The 23,333-nt window shown below is 33.3% G+C and overlaps 4 protein-coding genes across 9 annotated transcripts in view; 2 read left to right on the top strand and 2 right to left on the bottom strand.

The window, feature by feature from the left end:
- LOC108557058 (UBA-like domain-containing protein 2-A) overlaps nucleotides 1–9,548 on the bottom strand; it is a 28,882-nt gene extending 19,334 nt beyond the window's left edge. The window contains exon 1 of one of the 2 annotated variants that reach the window (XM_017913440.1): nucleotides 9,063–9,548. In XM_017913440.1, the coding sequence (XP_017768929.1) occupies nucleotides 9,063–9,176 (114 nt within the window). In that variant the 5' untranslated portion in view covers nucleotides 9,177–9,548. The remainder of the gene's footprint in view (nucleotides 1–9,062) is intronic. The other variant, XM_017913439.1, reaches the window with a different exon arrangement.
- A 2,488-nt stretch (nucleotides 9,549–12,036) lies between these two features.
- LOC108557062 (PAX-interacting protein 1) lies at nucleotides 12,037–13,790 on the bottom strand. The gene is made up of 3 exons (XM_017913449.1): nucleotides 12,855–13,790; nucleotides 12,601–12,800; nucleotides 12,037–12,547 (listed from the first exon to the last, which is right to left on the bottom strand). The coding sequence occupies exons 1-3, from the start codon at nucleotides 13,688–13,690 to the stop codon at nucleotides 12,090–12,092; spliced, it is 1,494 nt and encodes a 497-aa protein (XP_017768938.1). The 5' UTR covers nucleotides 13,691–13,790; the 3' UTR covers nucleotides 12,037–12,089.
- A 100-nt stretch (nucleotides 13,791–13,890) lies between these two features.
- Nucleotides 13,891–20,700, top strand: LOC108557061 (helicase sen1-like). Its single transcript, XM_017913448.1, has 14 exons — nucleotides 13,891–14,175; nucleotides 15,717–16,580; nucleotides 16,631–16,795; nucleotides 16,858–17,873; nucleotides 17,927–17,991; nucleotides 18,051–18,221; nucleotides 18,278–18,525; nucleotides 18,606–18,852; nucleotides 18,911–19,111; nucleotides 19,160–19,334; nucleotides 19,391–19,532; nucleotides 19,591–19,982; nucleotides 20,046–20,235; nucleotides 20,286–20,700. The coding sequence occupies exons 1-14, from the start codon at nucleotides 13,993–13,995 to the stop codon at nucleotides 20,394–20,396; spliced, it is 4,170 nt and encodes a 1,389-aa protein (XP_017768937.1). The 5' UTR covers nucleotides 13,891–13,992; the 3' UTR covers nucleotides 20,397–20,700.
- Nucleotides 20,701–22,073: 1,373 nt separating this feature from the next.
- Nucleotides 22,074–23,333, top strand: part of LOC108557059 (potassium voltage-gated channel protein Shab) — a 140,261-nt gene continuing 139,001 nt past the window's right edge. For all 5 annotated transcript variants that reach the window (XM_017913446.1, XM_017913447.1, XM_017913445.1 and 2 more), the window contains exon 1: nucleotides 22,074–22,539. The gene's annotated coding sequence lies outside the window, so the exon portion shown is untranslated. The remainder of the gene's footprint in view (nucleotides 22,540–23,333) is intronic.

Here is a 23,333-nt window from a genome sequence, read left to right as displayed (position 1 = left end):
TTAATCTAAACCTGCAACAGTTTTCATTAAAAATAAAGGCAATTGACGTAGTTTATATTTCACATTTTCTTGGATTCGCCAGAAAATGAGAGCACAAACATGCGCTGAGATAGGGGAAATAGTGTATTACTCAGAGATATTTCCCTTGAATCCCTCTCGCTATATTAGATACAAAAAATATATATAAATCAATGCCAGAAGCAAAGAGCTGAGTCAATAAGATTTCCCCTTCAATGTTACATTTTTTGTCGCATGCAAACGAGTACATTTGAATAAATCAATAAATAATAATGTTGTTGTTCTAACACTAATACGCAGAATTGTCTCAAATTATCCTTTTGTTTTTTCTCTAATCCAGTTTTAAATGCGTTTCTTACTATGTCTCTTAATACTTAGTTTTAAAGAAATATTTAGAATAAAAGCTGTGACTCCAGCACGTGTTTCTGAGTCACGGCTGCAGCAATCTAAGGAAGATAAGGTAGGTAGCAAAAGTCCCTTAGGGCTTTATTCAAGGCCCACACTGCTCGGTTCACGCTAGATAGACTATCTTTCGATCGGTATTAATGCCCGCACTTTCTCGCATATACATTTCTTAAGAAAATGTAACAAAAATCCTCTTTGTTGGTGGGAAAGCTGCCAACACCTCTCGATCATCATATGCGGTCTAATTCTCCGTAAACCCTACACACACAAAAATGAGGCGCTTTTTGTAAATCGTAAACTTGCGAATCGACAACGTTTAACGTTTTTTTGTATGCTGACACCTTGATGATTGAAATAATATTAAAAAATTATGACACTTCTTTAGATCGGATTTATTATTACATAAACACTATACAGATTCATTATGTCGAATGATGTCAATAAACTTAGTTAACTATGAATTTGATATATGACAGGTTACATGAACATTTCCATAAGACACTAAGTATATTACTTATGATTCAATGATTGATTATCGTAAAATCTCTTAATTATCAACTTTCTAATTTATCACTTAAAGTAAATAAAATAAAGAAGTATGTATTAATATTAAGAAATTTAAGTGTCGATCCTTCGTGCAATTCCTGGAATTTCATGAATAATATTGCACCAAGTTACGAAATTGCAATGTCGGATCATCACTTATAAATGGCATAAGTAAACTTTGCGCTTCTAATAACGAGTTTTTCTAAGAAGTGGATAATTTTAAAACTTTTAGATTGCACTGATTGAATAATATCGTTTTAATTAACGTTTCGTTGCAGCTTCTGCCTCTATTCAAAAAATTCTTATTACAAGTCATAATTTGTTTAAACATGTTAAAACTTTGAATCATAGATTAATTTAAAGACATTCAAGAAGTATAAATAATATTAAGATATTGTAGATCAAATATATAAGAGATATGATACTTTTCGTAAGATGATAATTAAACAAACAGCATTGATTTATTTATTTTTATTGATTAATATTTGTTTAATATCAATTTGAGCAAAGTCTAGTAAATCTTAAATAATCCATACTTCATAATCAAACTAAATTTTCAATTATATTAATAGAAGTAAAAATAAAATTCAAATTATTTCGTAATGATTAGGAACCAGAATTAAACTTAATACATTTTTATCACCAACGTAGATAAAATGTAAACAAATAATGATTATTTTTAAATTCTTTCCAAACATTAATAATTAATATTTTATGATTATTTGTTAATGAACGTTAAAGTAATTCACAAAGAAAAATAATGAAGCGATTCGACTTTTATAAAACTCATTGAGTAGGATCAAATATTTGTTTATCCTTGATATTTTCTCATTCATCTTTCTCAATGTCAATGCAAGAATCTGATTACACACTTGCAATGTACGGAAGTCTTCAGATTTCACTCTTTAAAAACATCATTAACAAATAGTTTTTTTATACTCTCGAGTGTTAGTTTTCATAAGAGAAAAAAAAACGCGTGTGACGATTCCTGATGTTCGCTGGACTTTGGACTAACAATTCGATATTGAACTTGAAATTGTGTGTGTTTTGGTAATGTTATCGATTCGATAAAATGACAGCAATGATATTTCAACACGTTTAAACGATTTAATCAAAATACGTTCATGCAAAACGCCCTTTTTTTTATATAAAATTTAACAGAACAAAATAAACATTGTCTTTTATAATATAAATTTTGATTTGCTCATGGAATCGACTATATTACAAATCGCAGTTAGACACAATGGACTTCGGTCAACAATCATCTTTTATGAAAACTTTTTTTTTAAGATGCATAATGCATGTAATTACAGTACACTATTTCCTCTTTGCTTAATGGATGTTAATTATCGATTCACGATGGACCGTCGCATTATTTGCAAATTTTTATTGGATTGCGGCGTGAATCGTAAAACAGCAATCATTTTTGATTCGCCGCGCCGTTGATCTTTCAATTTTCATATTAGTTACGTAATTACTATTAAAAAAAACTATGCTTAAAATCATGGAATTATCATTAAGAATGATTACTTTTTAAACAATTGTTATTTAACCGAAGTTGTTTATGATGATGGTGTAAGCAATTTCGAGCAACTGATTGCAAGGAACATTAAGTAATTGAAAATCATTGAAATAATGGTCAAAACAATACATTAATTTATAGTTGGAAACGGGGTAATGGATGCGATATGTGATGTTATTTATACTGTATTGATTCTACATCAATAACAAGCAATCATTGCATATGTACATACATCACTAAAATAGAGTGATCAAAAATAATCTTCCGTATGCTTATTTAACTATATAAAGACTCGTTAACAAGTACACAAGTTTAACTAGTTGTTACTTGGCGAGTAATGTATCATACATAATCTGTATGTATTATTATATGAAATAAAACTATAGAAAATATACATAAATTTACGTAAACGATAAAACAAGAAAGAAATTTTTATTTCAAGTACTTCTTCTCATTTTATAATTTAAAATTATATTATTATAGTATAAATTACAGTATATTAACTAATTGCGGACGCGCGGCGGATATATCCGTCCAACTTTTTTTTTATAGGAAAACTATGCATGATGGATAATTTTAAAACTTTTAGATTGCACTGAATGAATAATATCGTTTTAATTAACGTTTCGTTGTAGCTTCTGCCTTTATTCAAACAATTCTTATTAGAAGTCATAACTTTGAATCATAGATTAATTTAAAGACATTTAAAAAGTATAAATGATATTAAGATATTGCAGATCAAATATATAAGAGATATGATAAAAACGATAAAACAAGAAATAAATTTTTATTTCAAGTACTTCTTACTACTTCTTCTCATTTTATAATTTAAAATTATATTATAGTATAAATTACAGTATATTAACTAACTGAGGACCTTGGCAAGTAATGTATCATACATAATCTGTATGTAGCTCCTAAAGTATTATTATATGAAATAAAACTGTAGTAAATATACATAAATTTGCGTAAACTATAAAACAAGAAAGAAAGAAATTTTTATTTCAAGTACTTCTTATTTTTTCCTCTCATTTTATAATTTAAAATTATATTATATATTACAGTATATTAACTAATTTCGGACGGGCGGCGGATATATCCGCCCAACTTTTTTTTATACAGGAAAACTATGCATGTATATGCAGTTATCGTATCATATTTCTTAGGTCTGTGGTTTCCTGAAATATATTTGATATATGAAGATATATTTTTTGATTGTAGCATATTGTAAAATGAAGCCTATTTCTTGAATTATCGAATTTTCGTTAATTGTAAGAAATATTTTGAATTCTATTTTTATTCTATTAAGCTAGTTCTTAGTACATTGAAGGTAGACTTTTATAGAAATGATATCATTGAAGCAAGCGCCTATGAAAATAATAATATTCTTGGTTGGCAAATGAAGATGCAAATTTGATTTAAATAACAGTAATATGAAAGGATGAATCATCGTGCACGTTGGAAGGAAGTACAGTGTACTGAGCAACACTGGGACGAAGAAACACGCTGCATACAATTTTGGATAAAAATACGAATCGTAGCTGTGGCATATCATCGCGATGCACCCGAACAAAGGTGATATGCTTGGTGGTCTTTGGAAAGTGCAGAGCGTACTGCTGCGACACGTCGAAGAAAACCATTCATTCCGAGTGCAGCAGAAGCGGTTCGACGTCAGGTTGAAAAGAGTCTCAGATTTTTCCTCTTTTGCACAACGAGATTTTCTGTTTACGGATACAGCGAGCAGCGGCCATTGTTGCCGTTCGTCTATTGTTCCAGAAAGCGTTTAATTCTCCGCTTCCATTAATCATCGGGTCTTTTTATAGACGCGTTTAGTGAAATGTCTAATTTTAATTCTACGAAATTGAAGATAAAATGAGAGGAGAAGAGCTGAAGATGAGCGCCCGAAAATAAAACCGATTACAGGAGTCCGTCTAAACCTGTTCTGCACAGCATCCAAATATGAATTACATATTTGTCGCCGGATGCTTGCGCCAAAAAATTGATAGGAAAAACCCTTGCTGTCGCCCCTGGCAACCCTTCGATTCAAGGCCGTCGCGTTGTTTGTTTGCCTCTTCCAGCTCATCCCGGTTAGGATATCCGGAAGGAAGTTGTGTTTTGCTTTTGCAATCTGCCGAACCGTATTGATTTTTAAGTGGCAATTACGAATTCATGAATCCGACTAATGAATAAACGTCGGGGCGAGCGCGATTAATTATTGAGCGGCGACGCTTTTATCGATTCAGTAAACAAAAACAAACCGCCACAACAATAACACGAATGTTTTTGTTTTTGTACGAAAGGAGAGAGGGGATCCGGTTTTCGCGGTTGTTTTTCGCGATGCCCAGAAAACGTTTATTGAAGTTGGACTTTCGTATATGAGTAATGCTTCAAACATTATTTATGTTTCGCAATATCCGAGTTTATTGATTCTTCCCGTCACCACGACTCTTGTTCTTCCCCTCACTTCGCACTTCGACAAAGCTTTCAGCAATTTATAAAAAGCCATCCGGTATATTTCATCTTCAATTCAAACCATCTCTGCTACTGCGAATAATAAATATTATCTTGTACACATTACAACCGAATAAGCAATAAACTAATCAGTTAATTACACACAAAAAATTGTTATTTGTCTACAATATGTGATGGCATGAAGCCCATGTTTACATTCCTTACAACGTATTTTTTCAAAAAATGTTATACAATTCGTTGTAATTGTGTAAAAAGTTGTACAGTGGAACCTCGCTTAACGAGTTTAATCCGTTCCAAAATTTCCGGATTTTTACTCGTATAGTGAAATACTCATATAGTGAAACATATTCAAAAATACACATATGTATACACAAGTTTTGAAAATGATGTAGCAGGCGCGCAATACGGGCATTCTCTTCTCATCGTCACTCGTTATGCAAAACGTCGCTCGTTAAGCGAGGTTCCACTGTATATTTAAAAAAAACAACTCTAACGAATACTCAAAGAACTTTCTGAACATTAAGACGCACAAAATACAATTTTCTTCATTTATAATCTAATGCTAACTAAATATGTGTCTTGAAAACGCTTAATTATTCATGCGTTTACTATTGTCAAATTGTTTAATAAACCTAACATGGATATCTAGTTTAATTCTATATAGTTTCATTAACATTATTTCCAACTATCTCAAGGCAGAAATCATCAAATAAAATGTTTGTTATGATTTTGCTTAAGTAATTTCAATTAAAAATTTTGTATGTTTGTATTCTTCCAATATAATTTACAGGATGAAAACAAAACTATGTAATCATTATTATAATGTTAGTAACAAATCAGTAGTAATTACCTACAAAGATACGTATATCTTTAAGCCTTGATTGAAAGTGGTTCATCCTTCGCGTGTTACTGCATCATTTCAATACGTTAAACATTTGTGTGTCGAGTCCATCCTTAACATATTTTTTATTCTGCCTACAGCATTGTGTCAGACTCATTCAACAACAACAAAAAAAACTTTACAACATTGAAAGTGAAGACTTAATTTCATGTAAACATTGTAAATTCTGAGATTAACTGAATTTGTTTTATTAACGATTGCAATTGTTTTAGAGTTACACAAGTTATTAAATAATACAATGAAAGCTGTCAGATGATTTTTTTCCCTTCCTATAACTAGAATTATAAATAATTGCTGTAGATATGAACTAGTTTATTATAGAATTAATAGTGGCTTAAAGTATCTCCACAATTTATATACATTTTGCATCCATTCCATTGTTTAATATTTGATTTAGCATTGTGTGTATGTAATAAATAATAAAATTTTATTTCCTCATTTTCTTTTAGTACAAAAGCAATTACAAACCATAACAAACGACATTCCGAATCGCGTAAAACTAACGTAAAATTTAAAAAACGCAGCTGCATTCAATAAGCTTCGTTTCATTGATTTCTTAGTAGTTCGAAATGTGCACTTAACGTATGGGTTCCATACAGACTCGAACATGACATACATTTACATTTGATTATAACATACATACATTACATACATTTGATTATAAAAATAAATAAATGTTACAATAAATCAACATCTAATAACGAAATTTCAATGCAACATTCTCCACCTTCCACAAGTCTGTGATATTAAAGATTCAAAGTGTAAATAATGAAATATCGATTCACTTATTCATGGACAACCGTCAATTATGACATTAACGGCGATAAGCGCAACTCGATTTGCGCAAATTGGTGCGATCCATACAACGTAACAACAATGTTACATGGTGCGCGATGTGCTTGGAACCATCAGGTTTCGGCGCAACAAACAAAGAAAGTCCAAAAACACAAATTAAAATGCAAATGCTCGCCCGTAACGAGACTGCGGGGTCTCGTTATAGTCGTCTTTCACCCCTATCGGCGTTTCCGCGTATATATATATATACGCGACACGCGGAGGGAAAGGAATAATATTATGTAAAGCAAGTGGAAACAGCTCGAATATTAACCAAGTCCGTAGTGCCCTTGAACGGAGGGTTGCTAAGGTAACGAGAAACGAGCTTCGGTTTTGTTTTCCTCTTCCTCACTTCTTACTTTCACGCTACTTCGCATCTCATCCTTCGACGCAATACAGTCTTGTACTTATTTACGAAAAAAAAAGTTTAATAATAATAACGTTTCACTGAAGATTATACTCCTATTTTCAATCTTCATAACAAAAATCATCTTTTCCTAGAAATTAATCTAAAAATATTGTGCAACAATGCATTAATCACGAGTTACAAGAAATTGTTAGATTACTAAATTTATTAATTATATACATACAAATGGCTTTAAATTGTCAGCAACATAATTTAAATATATTAATGATCGTGACTAAGCAGGAAAATACCGTGAATATTAAGAATAATTATATTTTTTACTTATTTATTATTTGATTACAGTGTATTATCATGAGACTGAAGCGGAAAGTGTAATGTTATCATGTTTTACAAAATATCAAAGATAATTTTACGTAATTACAAACTGTTGTTTATAGTAACAGATACCTTTTGCTACATATTATTCTGAAAATATTTTGTTTCTGGAAACATCCGTTTCTAGTTGAAACTAACGTCAATATAATTTAATTAAACCAACTCATATTAATGCGTTGCGTCATTTTGTATAATCCACTAGGTCTCAAATTAAATGATTCGTTGATTGTTTTATATAATTCTATGAATCATATTATTTTAATTTGAAAAGCCGCAACAATTATTCAATTGTTTATGTAAATTATGTAATACCAAAACAAAAAAACTTCCAAATTATAGATATTTCAAAGATTTAACTTAAGTAATATGTACTTATTTATTTATTTATTTTGTTGAATTGACTTTATAATGTTCTATTTTTTTTTAATTTATTAACATTCAAATAAACATGACAAAAAGCAATGTATTATAGTTGAATAAACGAGTCATGGTATATTATTTGAACAATTAATATTGGTAGTCATAGCAAAAAGTGTTGTTTATTTATATACAAATGTTATAATATACGAGTCAAGTAAACTTTCCTGAATGTAAATTAGACATCCATTAAGAATTCCTATAATTTTGTTATATATTAACATAAATTCATATTTGTCTGGAAGTTTTTTCTTTCAATTCGTTATCAACCGCATTGTTGTCCTTCAGCTGTTTGTGTAGAAAATCTTCCAATTATAGTATGATTCTATAATTGTTGCATAGTTATTATATTTTTTACTATATACTTACGTATGAATCTGTGTACTATTCTAATAGGTCACAGATAATAAATGTTGTAGTTACTCATCCGTAACCGAGCGTATTTACTACATACGGTGTTGTTCAACTATTGTTGTTATTAAAAGCAGGAAGGTTGTGAATTTAATAAATGGCAAGCTGCATATGTATACAACGCCCATGTTGCGAAATAGTAAGCAGGGAGAAATTGGCAGTAATAGAAGTTCCGCATGTAGGGAACGGGCATGTATCGATGAATCATTTGAACGAAAATTGCAAGGCCAGTGAAGGTTGGCATTAGACGCGACTGCAATTGGTGCAGACGCGTGTGCAAGGTTTTTCTTCTCCATCGCGGTGACATTGGGTGCTGTGTGGCACGCATGCATGTTTTGCGGAAGACTGGAAAGGTAAACAACGGGAGATGAATCAATAGAATCCATCCCTATGAGCGACGAGACGAGCAGCAACGATTAGTTTTACCGCAAAATGTATTATTTGTTATTGTTTTTCGCAATGTTTATGTTGTTGGCTGGACGCTGCTGTTTGCAGGTGAAGGAGATGCGGATGATGGAGGGGAAGTGTACGGTGTTGAGCTGAGACGTGCGACCTTGAAGCCCTTGACCAAAACGGCGAGTCGATATCTCTGGGAGAGTAAAAGCTGGCGGGGGGATGCGAGGGGTGGAGAAGGGGGAATGCCGTCGGGATGATGGTTGGGGCGGAGTGATGCGGGGGTTGGTGAGGGCGAGAACAGACCCTGGGAATTGGGCTGAGAGGAGGGAAGAGTAGAGAGAAAGACCGGGCGCCATCTTCGATCCGGCTCACGTTTGTTTACAAATCAGGATATTTACCTCGAACTGCCAGTGGGCCGCCTGCAGGAGCTGCTTGGCCTGGTCGCGGGCGCATCCTGCCGCCAGGACAAATTGATTGATCATCACCTGCTCCCTCAATGTTGCAGTGTCCATCTTGTCGTTGTTGTTTATTATTGTTGTTGTTATTATTGGTTGCTATTAGTGTTACTGATTTTTAAACTTCGTTACCAAACAACAATAACAACACTCCTTTGTTTATCTATATGAATTTATACTTTTGTACTACTACTGTTGCTATATAGGTATGGCCTGTATCAATCTAGTTGCTCTCTGTTGTTAGTATGTATATATGTATACATATATGTGTTACTTGTATATATATATATATTTGTGTGTGTGTGTATAAATCGGTGTAGTAGTACAGACACGCACACGATCAGCCACGCTCCGTGCGTCTCACTGCAGAGACGTTGTTTTGAAAACTGCTTCCCTCTCGTGCTCTCTCCGCCCGCCGTTCCAAACAGACGGCCGCCCCACTGACGTCACCCAAACGTACTCCAACGGCGTGTATCCTCGTTGGCTGCGCCGCTCATTCATCAGTGGGGGGATACGTTACGTTCGATTCAAAATTTCCCGCTGATTTCATCCACTATTGGCTGATGATCTGGACCAAATGTCGGCAACCGGTGGCCCGCGGGCCACATGCGTCCCACCCACATCCAATACAACAAATGTAAAGCCGGCGAAACACTATGCGATACACGTTAACTACACGCTTTCAGCACTAGTTTCCTAATACATGCTTGTACAAGTTTTTATTCCTAATTATTTACAATTGTTTGCGGTTGTGTTTATGAGATTGTACGCTTTTGTATTTCTACTTTACTTGGCAAATATCGATGTTCGTTCATGATAATCTGAAGTTATTTAGATAGGGGATAAAAATTTATTTTTTATAGTAAATCGTACATAACTGCAAAATAGAAATACTGAACTTTTTCATATTATTGTGACCTTGAAAATATCTTGAGGGATGAAAGGACTTTACCTTTACTCTGAATGATGCAATGACTACGCTGTATTGTAAAATAATTAGAAATTGTTTTCCGGACACAATATTACATTTAATTTCTACGTTTTGCAAAATAACTAGAATTCTTTGACTAATCTTAAATACCTGAAAAAGATTTTTAAATTATATAATTGTATATTCAAGTACTTTGTAATATAGTTTTGTTGACAACTTGAAATTACGAGAATTTGTTAATGATATATTTGCTTTACTAAGAACAAAATTACAATATTCTGTTTCGATTACTAACTTCGCAGTTATTGGTATTTATAGCAACTTTGATTTATCGAAAAAAAACATCGTTAATTGTTTTATCAATGGTAAATTGATAATGATTAACATTAAAATAAATATTATGTTGTTTGTTATTTATTGTATAGGCGTTTTTAATTAATTAATTATTTTTTTATTTATCTGATATATAAGATGTATAGATCTGTTATACTAATTACTATTATAATTTATCGAATGTTTAACTTGTTTTCATAAAAAATTTCATCAATTATTTAATGTGTGCTTGGTAAATAATCACGAATAAGATGATTAAATTTTAAACAGGGTTTGGAAACTTTCTATTGGAAAATACTCCTTCCTTTCTGCGTACGCATTTACCGTCTACCACCCCCGCTATTTACCAATTTATACATATATACAACTATATACATATAGATATTTGACCTTTCCCCCCGGATGTATATACCCCAAGACACCGTTTCGATTCCCGGGTCAGTGAGATCCTTTCCTCGCGCAACGTGAATCCCCCAGTTCTACTATGTTTACTACCCACCATTTGGGTTTGGTCTCTCGATCAATGATCAAATCACACGTCACACATGATTCATTAATAAAACAGCAAATAATCCATCATTTCAGTTACAAGTCAAAACCGTGATATAGTCAACTGCACTGAAAACATAGACATATCAGCTTACCCAAACACTTTTTGCAACATTAATATTAAAAAAAAGGTATGAACACTATGGTCAATATCTATCTTTGTGCATATATACAATAAATTCTGATTATTATTAACTGAGATTTATAAAGTTTTTTTTTTTTTGCAAATGATTCCTATTTGAATTCTGTCTTATATATTAAGGAGTAGTACACTAGAGTGGAACCTTGCTTAACGAGCAAAATGAATTGTAAGAAAAACGAGCAACGTTTCGCATAACGAGTGAAGATGAGAAGAGAAGTCCCGGAATGCGCGCTTGCTACATCATTTTTAAAACTTGTGTACATATATTTTGTGTATTTTTGAATAGGTTTCACTATACGAATAAAAATCCGGAAATTTTGGAACGGATTAAACTCGTTAAGCAATCTTCTTGGATTTTTGTTTCTAATACGCATACTTTCTGACTTAATTGACAATATGAAATGTTGCTTGAATTTTTCTATCTCTAAGTAGGATTGATTTATTTTTGAATTTCAATGAACATTATTAATTATCTATTTTCCTGGTAACTATATAAAGTATTCTGAAAGACAGGCATGAAAATAACGATTTCTCAGGCCAAAAATAATATTAGCAATTTTTATGCTTCTTCTACTCAGTAGGTAAGCCATTTTTGTTCTGCATTTTGAGTATTATTTAATACTTATTAATCAGGTCGAAAAATTAATTTAAAATGTACAAGTAATTTTACTAGGGAAAAGAGAACCAAATTATAATTTGTAGATTAGTTTTGTTAATAAAAATAATATTTATTGCAACAAATTACTAAAATATAAACTTAATATTGTAACAAAAATAAAACTAAATTAAACTACTGCAAGTACTATTGACCATAGTTTTTCTGCTCTAGTTCTGTTATTATACTAAATTATGGCTGCAGACTGTTTTTTTTAATAACAAACACAACACAACAACCAATAAAGATATTTGAAAGAAATAAAACAAAAATATAGTTTTGAATACTTAAATTAATTTATTCGTGTCTGTACAAAGTTTGATTTAAGTATGAAAATTATATAATAAAATGCATTTGAATTCATGAAGTTAACCCTTTGAGCACGTCCCCTAACAGTAAACTATCCAAAGCTTTCTGAACCGAAGGATCATTCAAGAGCGGAGCATTCTCTGGACCGGATTTCTCAGTTATCCTTGGCAAATCCTCTTCTTTCTTATTCAATATACTCATGATGCGGCTCTGCAGCTCAGCTTGCTTAGTGACATGTGGTACAACTCCACCGTCGATACCTTCAGAGATTTCGAATTGTCCTTGCAGAACACGCCTCTCCTCAAGATATTTAATCAGTCGATCGTATTGACTCGTCTTAATCTGCCTGTTTTCAGCCAACAGATTGATCACGACCTGTATATTCTCTGGATGTCTACTGTTCAAAGTCAATTTGTCGCTTTGAGTATCCGTCGATCCACCTCTCATGTAAGCCTCAAAATTACGTGTGATGAAAACGAATGCGTCATCTGCAGGCATATTTCTGTGCTCTGTTTCAATAAAATGATTAATAGCGTTTACGTAAAGTCTAATGTTTAATTACCTTCAGGTACTCCGTGTAAAACGTTCAAGGTGAGCGATCTATGTTCTTCATTTTGAGGCATTATCAAAATAGCGTATAAACAACCTCGACTCGATATATTGGCTAATACCCGTCCAATAGGCACATCCTCATTGGGAAACAATAGATCAACTATTAAGCCAAGGGATTTTAAATGCTGCTCAATATATTCTGCATACTCTCTGTAAATTGTAAAATTTTCATGTGCAAAGTTGTTTGATGTAATAATAACTTACGTTAATGCTTTGGAAACTACAATAATTTCACAGTCGTTCCTTTCAGGTCTCTCAATATGTGGGGGAGGTTGATATGTTGATTGATAAGGAGGAGGTTCATAGTAAGGAGGTGCATCATCACGGAAGTCACGTTTGTTCATGCCTTGTCTGCCCTTATTGCGCTTAATCCTTTTATCAATAGGCATATCATCTTTCATGTGCTGACCTTGTTGCAATGGTTGATGTTGTTGAGGAGCTTGATGCTGTGGAGGAGGAGCTTGATGTTGAGGAGGAGGAGCTTGATGCTGTGGAGGAGGAGCTTGGTGTTGAGGAGGAGGAACTTGATGTTGTGGAGGTGGTGCTTGATGTTGAGGAGTTGCAGGATGTTGTGGAGTGTTAGTCTCTGATGGCTGTTGGACAACTGGAGGTTTTTGTGTTATCGGTACCTGAGGTTGCATCAAAGGAGGAATATCATTGTGCGGCTTTCCATTATCCTCTTTTATAAGCGGAGGAGGCTTCTGCTTATTACTTTGGAAGTCTAAGTAGTGCTGTTGCATCTGCTGCTGCTTCTGCTGGTTGGCCTTAGATCTTGTGTTCTCGATGGCTTGCCTCACATTTATCTTGCGACCAAAGAGCATAGTTCCATGCTCGTTTTTTATTGCCAACTCTGCTTGCGATTCGTTTTCGAATTGGATGAAACCGAAGCCGCGTTGCACGACCAAACCAAGAATTTTACCATGAGAACCAAACTTTTCTTCCAGGTTATTCGGCACGACTCCTTCCGCCAGATTTCCAATGTAGATCCTCGAAGAAGCCGTCGCCGGATTCTTCATAAACTGCTTGTCTGTCCGGTACATTTTAACAAATAAATTCACAAATTTAAACCAAATCACAAATCTTCAAGACAACTTTGTAGTATAGTAAACAATACCAAACAATACTTTGACATGAGAACTGTCAAAAACTAACGTGAAGTATTCTGCATAACTCAACTGCAACTATTCAAAATAACTGAAGTGAAGTTAGCTGCAAGAAGTGCAAAACAATGTGCATTTGACAGTAGAGGAGAAAGAATTGAAAGTCGTTTGTCGTTTATAAAAAAGATTTGGCGGTTGTTGATGTTTTATATGTTGGTTAAGTGTTAAAAGTATATAGGAAAATGAGGAAGGTTCAATGGGTCCTCAGGAATATTTTCACTGATGAAAGGAGTCCTATAAACTCGGAGGTTTTCAGCATTGGTCGAGACAAAATACATAACATCGTTTGCAAGAATACAATCATTTCCAGAGACCATGCTAAAATCTACACACTCGCTAATAATAAATTACAAATTGTTAATTGTGTAAGTATTCGAAGGAATATAAAGAAACGTTTACAAGATGTAAAGAAACATATTAGAAAGTGATGCAACAAATATTAAAATATAGATTATAGTTGTTTGACTATTGTTATTGTTTATGTCCAATGTTTTACATTCATTTTGTTACTGTATAGTATAACATTTAGTAATGATAAGGGTTGTAGTTATTATTTACGATGTAGTTCAAATTGATTTTAAAATCCTTTTTACACTTATGTGAATGAATATTTTCTTTTTGATTGAAATTGAGTACAGTTTCTGATTGAAAATTGATTAAATATGAGTAATATTCCATTAGTTTATAATATTTTATTGAAAATTGAAATACAAATGAAGTTTCTTTATTGTATAAAAATTTGATGCTTTTTTGGTATTTACAATGATTGTCATTGATTCCTGACTGAGGCTCTACAAGATAGTTTTTTTTTTATAAAATTACATGCCAGGGTTTAGTTCGAAAATATTGGGTGAATAAGAAATACGTTCATAACATGAGGTTGGTAAAGATGTCTTTAAAAAACCCCTATGTTCAGGACTGAAATACTTAAGTTAAATATTTCCTTGATTTTTTTGGTTACATTTCAGGGTGGAAAGACTATGTTAATTTTATTATTATATAAAAATTAGAGAATACTTTGATTAAGGCTGCAGTCAATATGTTTATTATTACTTTGAATAAAAAAAACTATTTGTATTGTTTTCTTAATAGATATGATACAGCACAGGTACAAAGTCGGATAATGTATACATTTTCCAAAAACTGATGTAAAAGTAGATTGAAAATATTGATATATAAACTGCATTTACATTATCTAGAAAATGTACACTGTAACTTCACTGTTTTGGAGAATGTGAAATTAATGGGGAGCTTGAATAAGTATGTGCTTAGATCCTATGTAAATATATAATTATTACGTTTTTAAGAGATAAATTAATAATAACTGCCATATTATAACAACACTATCTTACAAAAAGGCGTTGTAAATCATATTATACATAAAACTAATTTATGGCTTCATTCACACATTCGCCAACCACCACATTTAAGGTGATGTTCTTTTCCCAATTTTCATTGGAAAATGTGTAATGAATGTACATTCACCAAATGGCGTGAATTGTATACATTAACTGGGAAATGTATAGAATATCCCGAATATACTGCAACATGTATTCTTGGAAATATTCAAAATAGTTTTCATCTTATTTTAAGCTTTATTGAATCCAATCTTATAATTTTTGGACTAAATCTTCATCATTCACTTTTCAAAACATTTTTAACTTTAATATCTCTACATTATCTCATTTTCATTATTTATAATAGCTGTTAGTGATTTTCAAACTTAGTCTCAAGGTTTATTGCTTACACTGTCTTTGTTTTTTATGTAAATAAAGATGGTTAATACTTATGATGTGGTCAAGACTAAATATAATTGTATAGAATCGTTTTTATAAGTAGATATTATCTGACTATTGAAGTGCATTTCTTATAGTTCTTGAGTTGATGTATAATTTGGACTTTTCAGAGTAAGACGAACGCCACATTCGTCAACAATAAACAAGTAAATTCACACGATTTAGAGTTGCAAGAGAAAGATGAAATTGGATTTGGTGTGTGCAAGGCTGACTACAAGGAAAAACAAGCCAAAGCACCTTATTATATCTTCGTGTTGGAAAAGGTGGAACACAACTCGTCCATTATTGTAATTGACGATGACGATTCTATGCTCGACTCAGATAATAATGAATCAATTGAAGTAACTGCATTGATTCATAATGAAAATGAAGATATAACAATTGGTGGTAATGTTAACAGTGAAAGCGGAAGCTTGCCTGGAACAGCAAATCCGAATGTCGAACAGTTACCGATATCAATGGAAGTAACTGCATCGATTAACAATGAAAATGAAGAAATTACAAATAAAAACTATTGCTTGCCTGGTACATCAAATTCAAAAGCCCAACAATTACCGTTACGAAAGGAAGTAACTGCATTGATCAACAATAAAAATGGACATGTTACAAATGGTGGTAATAGTACAAACTATTGCTTGCCTGGTACATCAAATCAGAAAGCCCAACAATTACCGTTGCCAATGGAAGTAACTGCATTTATTAATAATAAAAATGGAGTAATTGCAAATGGTGGTAAAGTTGATAATAAAAGCGGTTGCTTGCCTGGAACAGCAAATACGAAAGCCGAACAAATGCCGTTTTCAAAGAAACTAACTGCATTGATTAACAATGAAAATGAATATGTTACAAATGGTGTTAATAATAAAAACTATTGCTTGCCTGGAACATCAAATTCGAAAGCCCAGCAATTGCCGCTATCTAATGTCGTTACCAATATACCTGACGAAAATTGCTTTGGAAAACAAATTGCAAATGTGAGTAGTACTTGTTATCATTTCAAGATTGTTATATTTTTAATTTGTAGTGTTTACCAATTGCTACTGCTTGTAACAGTGAGGTGAATAATATGAATCCCATTATTAAAGTAAAAGTCGAATTGAACAGGTCTAGTCATGTTGATGAAAATAAATGTAATACAAATGAAACCAATATCCATTCCGAAAATAATCAATTAAGTATAAATAACCAAGTATGTATTACATTTGTTTGTTTAAATCAATCTAATGTAAAAAAAAACTTAAATATTTTTAGCCTGTGATAGATGTTAATATGGAAATGGAGGATCCAAAAGATGATATTATTGAAATTGTTGATAATGATGTCGATAATGATGACGAATATGATTTCATGTGTTCGCAAATGTATATAAAGACAGAGGAATGCGAAAAACCTGACGAACAAACCAAAGTAGGGGATGATAATTTTTTGCATATTAAGAAAGAGATAGCAGCAATGGACGATTACGATGAACAGACATTTCTGCCACCGATAGATATCGATTGCTTATCTATGGATAGTTTCGACTTGCAAAAAGAGTTGGAAGATGCAGTTAGGGAACCATCACCGGTGGCAGAACCTGAACTGCAACCAGAAAGGATTTCGCCGCAAGAGGCAAATAAACTTACTAACGTGGAGCAACAATTAACGAGCAAAAGAACGGAACTTATTGAAGCACTTCCGCAGCCTGTCAAGCGCAGAAGATCCAGTGTTAGTGCAAGTGTGCAAGACCGCAAAAAAGTAAAACTGAAAGAAAAAACGAAGCCTCCTACTCCTATAGCTTCGACTAGTAAACAAGATGTTGATAAAATTAAAGAAGCTCGAAAGGACAGGCTTAAGCAGATCGAGCAGAATAAGAAGACGGAAGCTGACGTACCTAAGCCATCGACATCTCGAATTCGACCGCCAAGCGTTTACGTTAAAGTATCCAAGGGACGAGGGAATTTCCTCATTCAGGACAACGTGTTGAATCCCAAAGATATACCAATCGTGCATAGAGATAAGCAGTATTGCACAAACTATGCGAACGAGAAGTACGGCGACATTATAGAAATCGTATTGGATTGGAAGTTTACGTGGTTTAGGAAATATAGTTCGGGCAATTACCAGGAATTGCCGCCAGTCACGAAAAAGCCGATTATAAAGATGTGCAACACTTTTAGTAATTTTAAAAATTATTATGATGTTCTGCAACCATTGATTATGGTCGACTATTGGTTCAATCTTAGTTCTGAAGTTCAGGACAACAGTTACGGAGACGTAAAAGCTAGGTGAGAGGGTGCCTTACATTGATAAAGTAATTTGTGAAAACACATTCTTTTAGTGATCACTTCTATGCTACTGCAGAAGTTTCAAGGAAAAAGCCGCATTCAGAGATGCTGTGCACAAGTAAGTATTATAAATAAAAGAATTGGTGATGTTTGGAGTTACAGTGATTATGTTTAAAGCTTATATCACATCGGAGCAGAAGTGTAAGATGATGCACGTGAGGGAACAGAATATTATAACCATAGCTACTAAATTGAACCGTTCGTCAGCGGAACCGACGACTCTTTTCGGTGTTGTAATTTGGGTTAAAGTTGATCTGATTCAAGCAAATGAGAACATTGATAGTAAATGTAAGTTTCTTTGTTTAATCTATTTAGTTCATCTGAAGTAATTTCTTTCGTTCCAGATGTTCGTAATAAATATGTAAAACTAAAGTACAAAATAACTTTCCTAGCGCTGGTCAATATTAAGGAAGTTACCGATAATAAATTATCGATCTTCTGTAGATACTTTCCATCATTTAACATATTCTTGAGACAAGTCACAGCTATCAAATTGTTAAAAAATTCGCCTCTTCTGGATTACATTTTATATCCCAGACCCGAAAGATACTTGATGCCGTCTATACAGTCAAGATCTTTGACGCACCAGAGGGTATAGTATTGCTTTCTTATTTGGTGGAGTATTTATATAAATGTTTCATATGATTTTTATACCGTTTTTCTTATTTCTAGGTGAATTTAAACAATGAACAAAAAAGAGCGGTTTTAGAAGCATCCTATTTTATAATGGATAAGTCTGATGGTATTTATTTGATAAACGGTCCACCTGGAACGGGGAAATCCACGGTGATTACAAATATAATCTTGGAAGCTTTGTCGAGTCCAAATTTCAAGGGCAAGATTTTGCTGTTGGCGCACTCTAATTGCGCGATTGACTCGCTCTTGACGAAATTGATTCAAATTCGAAGTGAACTTGCGGGTAAAGATAATGCTTTATTTATATAAACTATAATATTTACACAAGGCAACTGTTCTAGGGCAATCGAAACATAAAATGAAATTGATACGAATCGGTAATCGAGCTTCGCCAGCTGTACAATATCACACATTAGATTATTTAACAGATTACAATCTGCGGATAAGTGTTATCAACGAGTGTCCGCAGCTGGAGAACGATTACAAGATTTTGAAACAGGATATTAAAGAACTTCAAAAGTCGCATAGCGCAGAACCAAATGGTAAGGAAGATAAATATGAGTGAATGTGTCTAATTCATTTTGTTGTAGATGAAACATATAAACAATTAACGTTAAAAGTAAACGAGTTGAAGAACTTTTCTAAAACGTATTTGAAGTACAGATTTGACAGCAAACATGAAGTTGAGAAGAATCGCGTGTTGAATGGAGCTTCAGTTATATGCAGTACAGTTGGTAGTTGTCTAAAACTACACTGTTCGAATTTGTACGTTTCTTTGTAGATCTTATTTAATATCTATAATATTTATTCTATTTCTTTAGCACTTCGACGATTGACGTGTGCATACTGGATGAAGCTACTCAGTGCACTGAACCGGACACGTTGATACCCATCTATCTGGGAGTCAAGAAAATGATAATGGTTGGTGATACCAAACAGCTTCCTGCCATCACTTCATCAATGGTAACTGAACTAACTCTCTGTCTGCAAACTTCAATCTTTAAACTATTTCTTGTTTTAGTATACCAAAACATATGACTATCACGTATCTTTGTTTTCGCGGATAAAACATAACATCTCAAAACACTCGCTCAATCCTATATTGACATTGAAGACACAATACAGGATGAATCCGGAAATATGCCGTTTTCCCAGCAAGGTCTTTTATGATAATGCTTTGAGGAACGATCTAGGTTACAAAAGCGAATTGAAGGAATTGAAACCGTACATTGTGTTCGCCCAAGATTTATCCCATCCGAATTTCTACTACAACACGAACGAAGTAGATTTAGTATTGAAGCTGATCGGTGCTATATCGGAGATCGGTGGCATTACGAAACATACGACATTAGGGATTATAACGGTTTATAGTAAACAAAAGGAATTGATCAAAAAGGCGTTGGCCAATAGACAGTAAGTCGGTTTAGTGTGATTACCAGTATAATTTAAAACTGATACTTTACATAATTTTCGTAGATTCCATCGTCTCCTCGACATACAATGTTCAACAGTCGATGGCTTCCAAGGCCAAGAGATGGACATCATTATATTTTCCGCTGTGAGGAATTACCCTAACAGATTCTCATCGGATGGACAGCGCATAAATGTTTCCTTCACAAGAGCAAAGCATGCTTTTTACATCGTTGCTTGCAAGAACCTATTTGACGTAAGACTCCATATAACCTAACGAATAATTAAGTAACAATTATATTTCAGACTTGCCAAATTTTCAAGGATGTGAAGTCGGACGCAATATATCGCAATACCTATTACATAGTGAAAGAAACGACGACTACTAGTTTAATTGACATCATAAAGAGAAAGTAAGCCGTCGATTTGTATTGCAAATTGTTAGATGCAAAGATAATTGTTGACCAATTGGTAGAATATGATTATAGACGCACTGATGTGTAATAGTAAATCGAATTTACGTATACATCAAATTCTAATGTTTATAATTCCAAACAAGAATTGCTACTTATTTTTATAATACTGATGATTGAAAAACCAATGAAAAATTGTGACTAATTTACGTATGAATATGTGATAATAATCCCCTAGATGTAAGTGTAAATATAGTTTTTTTTTAAGTCACCTTGAATCTTAATTTAAAAAAAAATGAATCTGTACAATCGCCAAATAAATTATCTATGTTGATAGTTATATAATATTTACTTAGTTTGTATGAAGAATATTCGTATTTGTTTTTGTTCTTAATTTACGAAACATGTGTAAGTTTTGTTTACGTGATGTTGTTATTTTTATTTTGGCTTGACCAGTGTTTATAAGATTTTAATAGAAATACATTACTTTTTGTATAATATTCGACTACTCTTTTACTTACCTTTTCAACACTTGTATTTATCAATTACGGATCGATTACTAAAAATAAATTTTTTATGCAGTTTATTCTATGCCAATTAATAGAAACTCGCAAATGCATACAAATACATTTAAAATGATTAACATCATTTCATATTGTGGAAATGAAGTCATAGGTGGGCAGTTTTTTTCATATTCATAATTTTTTTATAACTTTAAATACAAATTAATGATAAAATGATTACAATATTGGATAAATGAATGTCAAAAAGTATTTACTTAACAACATAAGAAATGGTGGAGGTGCAGGGTATTTTTTTTTAATTTACGTTCAATAACAAATAAATCAGAAATTGGGCCATAATTATATTAAAAAAAGAAATTAAAGAATATTCATAATATACTGCTGTAATAACTGTGGTACTTTACGTTTTTCTTATTTACTGTAAAGAAATAGTAGCATATAACATTGAACATGACATGACATGACATTGGAACAAATAATTCGACTTAATGTCCAATGTTTAACTATTTGTTATAAGACTCATGTTCAATGCTATAGAACTAATTAAGATTTGTTTTTATTTCAGGAAATATTTCATAACTGAAAAACTTCGATGATTTGCTTTTATTAACTTTCAATTTGCGTTGCTTGGAGGTGCTTGGAGATATATAATTGAATGTGCAACATCTTTTCTTTCTTTATATTAGATTATATTCAAAACATTATCGAGTGATTTGGTATAACGAAGATTTTCATTGTTTCGGGGTAGGGGGATTTGGATATACATTTCATGTAACTAAACGCTGGTAATACTATTAATCATGATTGGATCTACCTACCAAGATACACAGTAATAATGCATTCATAATGTCGACATGGAAACCTTACCATTCTTTCTCGGGTTTAATCCGCGAGGCTAATTTGTGTATGAAAGGTCCTCGTGAATGGCGACAATGGCAAAGTGGGGCATTTGACGGCGGGGTCCTTTGTACAGGACGCGCTGTCAACCGGGCATTGTGCAGAGGATGAATGAATAACAAATATCCAGCAGTTCGCAAATTAAAGAGAGAGTTGTTGGAGACAATGGAGAGATGACGACGACGACGACGCGAAAGGTGCGCGCTTTGGATAGATGGCGGAAGTGGTTCGGCGCCGAGATATGCGCCGCGACGCCGCTCTCTTATCTAAAAACCAGCAGTCAAGCGCCGCCAGCGCAACGCGCCAACCAACCAACCAACTATATACATACTACATACATACCTACATACAAAGAGAAAGAGAGTGAGAATACCACTCTCCTTTCTTTCCTTCAACCCAATTTCTTCACATGTGCACCCTGCGAGGGTGAAGAACGGGGCGAATAAGATTGTTCGTCAAAGAGAATAGAAAAAACCAAAGTCGGGACCGGAAGTAGTAACACACGGAAGAAAGAGATAAAAGCTTTATATAGAGTAGTAGAGTAACGATGAATGAATAGATGAGTACAATTTGTGCGTAAAGGAAGGTGTGCGTTTGAAATTCGAAGGGGACGTGTGACCGGCTCCCAGTTTCCCCTTTAACAAAGTACTACTCTTCAAATTAGTGAATCCTTACATCTTCCACGAAGGAAGATCATCCCACGAAGGTATCTGCGTCGCTTCCAAGGTGAGTTTCTCATTCAAAGATCGCAACAAAATACGCCCAGCTCTTCACGAAAACTCGAGCGATTCTCGCAGAAAAATAGACAAAAAGAAAAGCGCACACGGATTGTAGCCAAAAAGACAATTTCGCTCCACGCATATTAAAAATAAACAGTATTTTTAGCTGTTTCATGCCTCGCACTGCGCTGTTTATTTAATTATACTAAAAGACAAAAATCGTGGGTGTATCAAAATGTTCCTCATCTATTCGTGCGTATATAAAATATAGATATTTTTGTTTGCCGCTTCAAAATTTTATAACAAAACAGACGCAGAGAATGGTAGAAGATAGGAAGAGCGAGAGAAGCGATTTTCAATCGGAAGCGAAATGCGAAACGAAAATGAAAATAAATTTTGTTCTAAAATTAGAAGAATCGCGGGATTAGCGCGATTAACATTTGGATTCCATTAAATAGGCAATAGATGCAGCAGAAGTGATTTATCATCGCTCTGACCGCTCTCACCAGTTACCATGGCACGGTTCCTAAAGTTAGATGCAGGTGAGGATGTAAATGCGACTTTCGGTTTCTTTCGCACTTCAATGGCAATGCTGCAACATCCAAGTGCATCTTCTTGTTTTACTCTTTTTTTTTCGAAATTACAAAGAAACACACAATTTATAAATTACCATTAATTTCGTCGAGTTTCGAACGTCGGCTAAATACTTTTTTTGCGTGCAGAATTATTCAAATTTACGATCGCGATAACCGCCATCAGAACGCTCTATATAAGTAGTCATATCTTATCTAATATCAACAA

Source organism: Nicrophorus vespilloides, unplaced genomic scaffold (assembly GCF_001412225.1).
Source record: "Nicrophorus vespilloides isolate i.1.1-1 unplaced genomic scaffold, Nicve_v1.0, whole genome shotgun sequence".
Classification (NCBI taxonomy): Eukaryota; Metazoa; Arthropoda; class Insecta; order Coleoptera; family Silphidae; genus Nicrophorus; species Nicrophorus vespilloides.
This window is presented reverse-complemented; position numbering and strand designations above follow the sequence as displayed.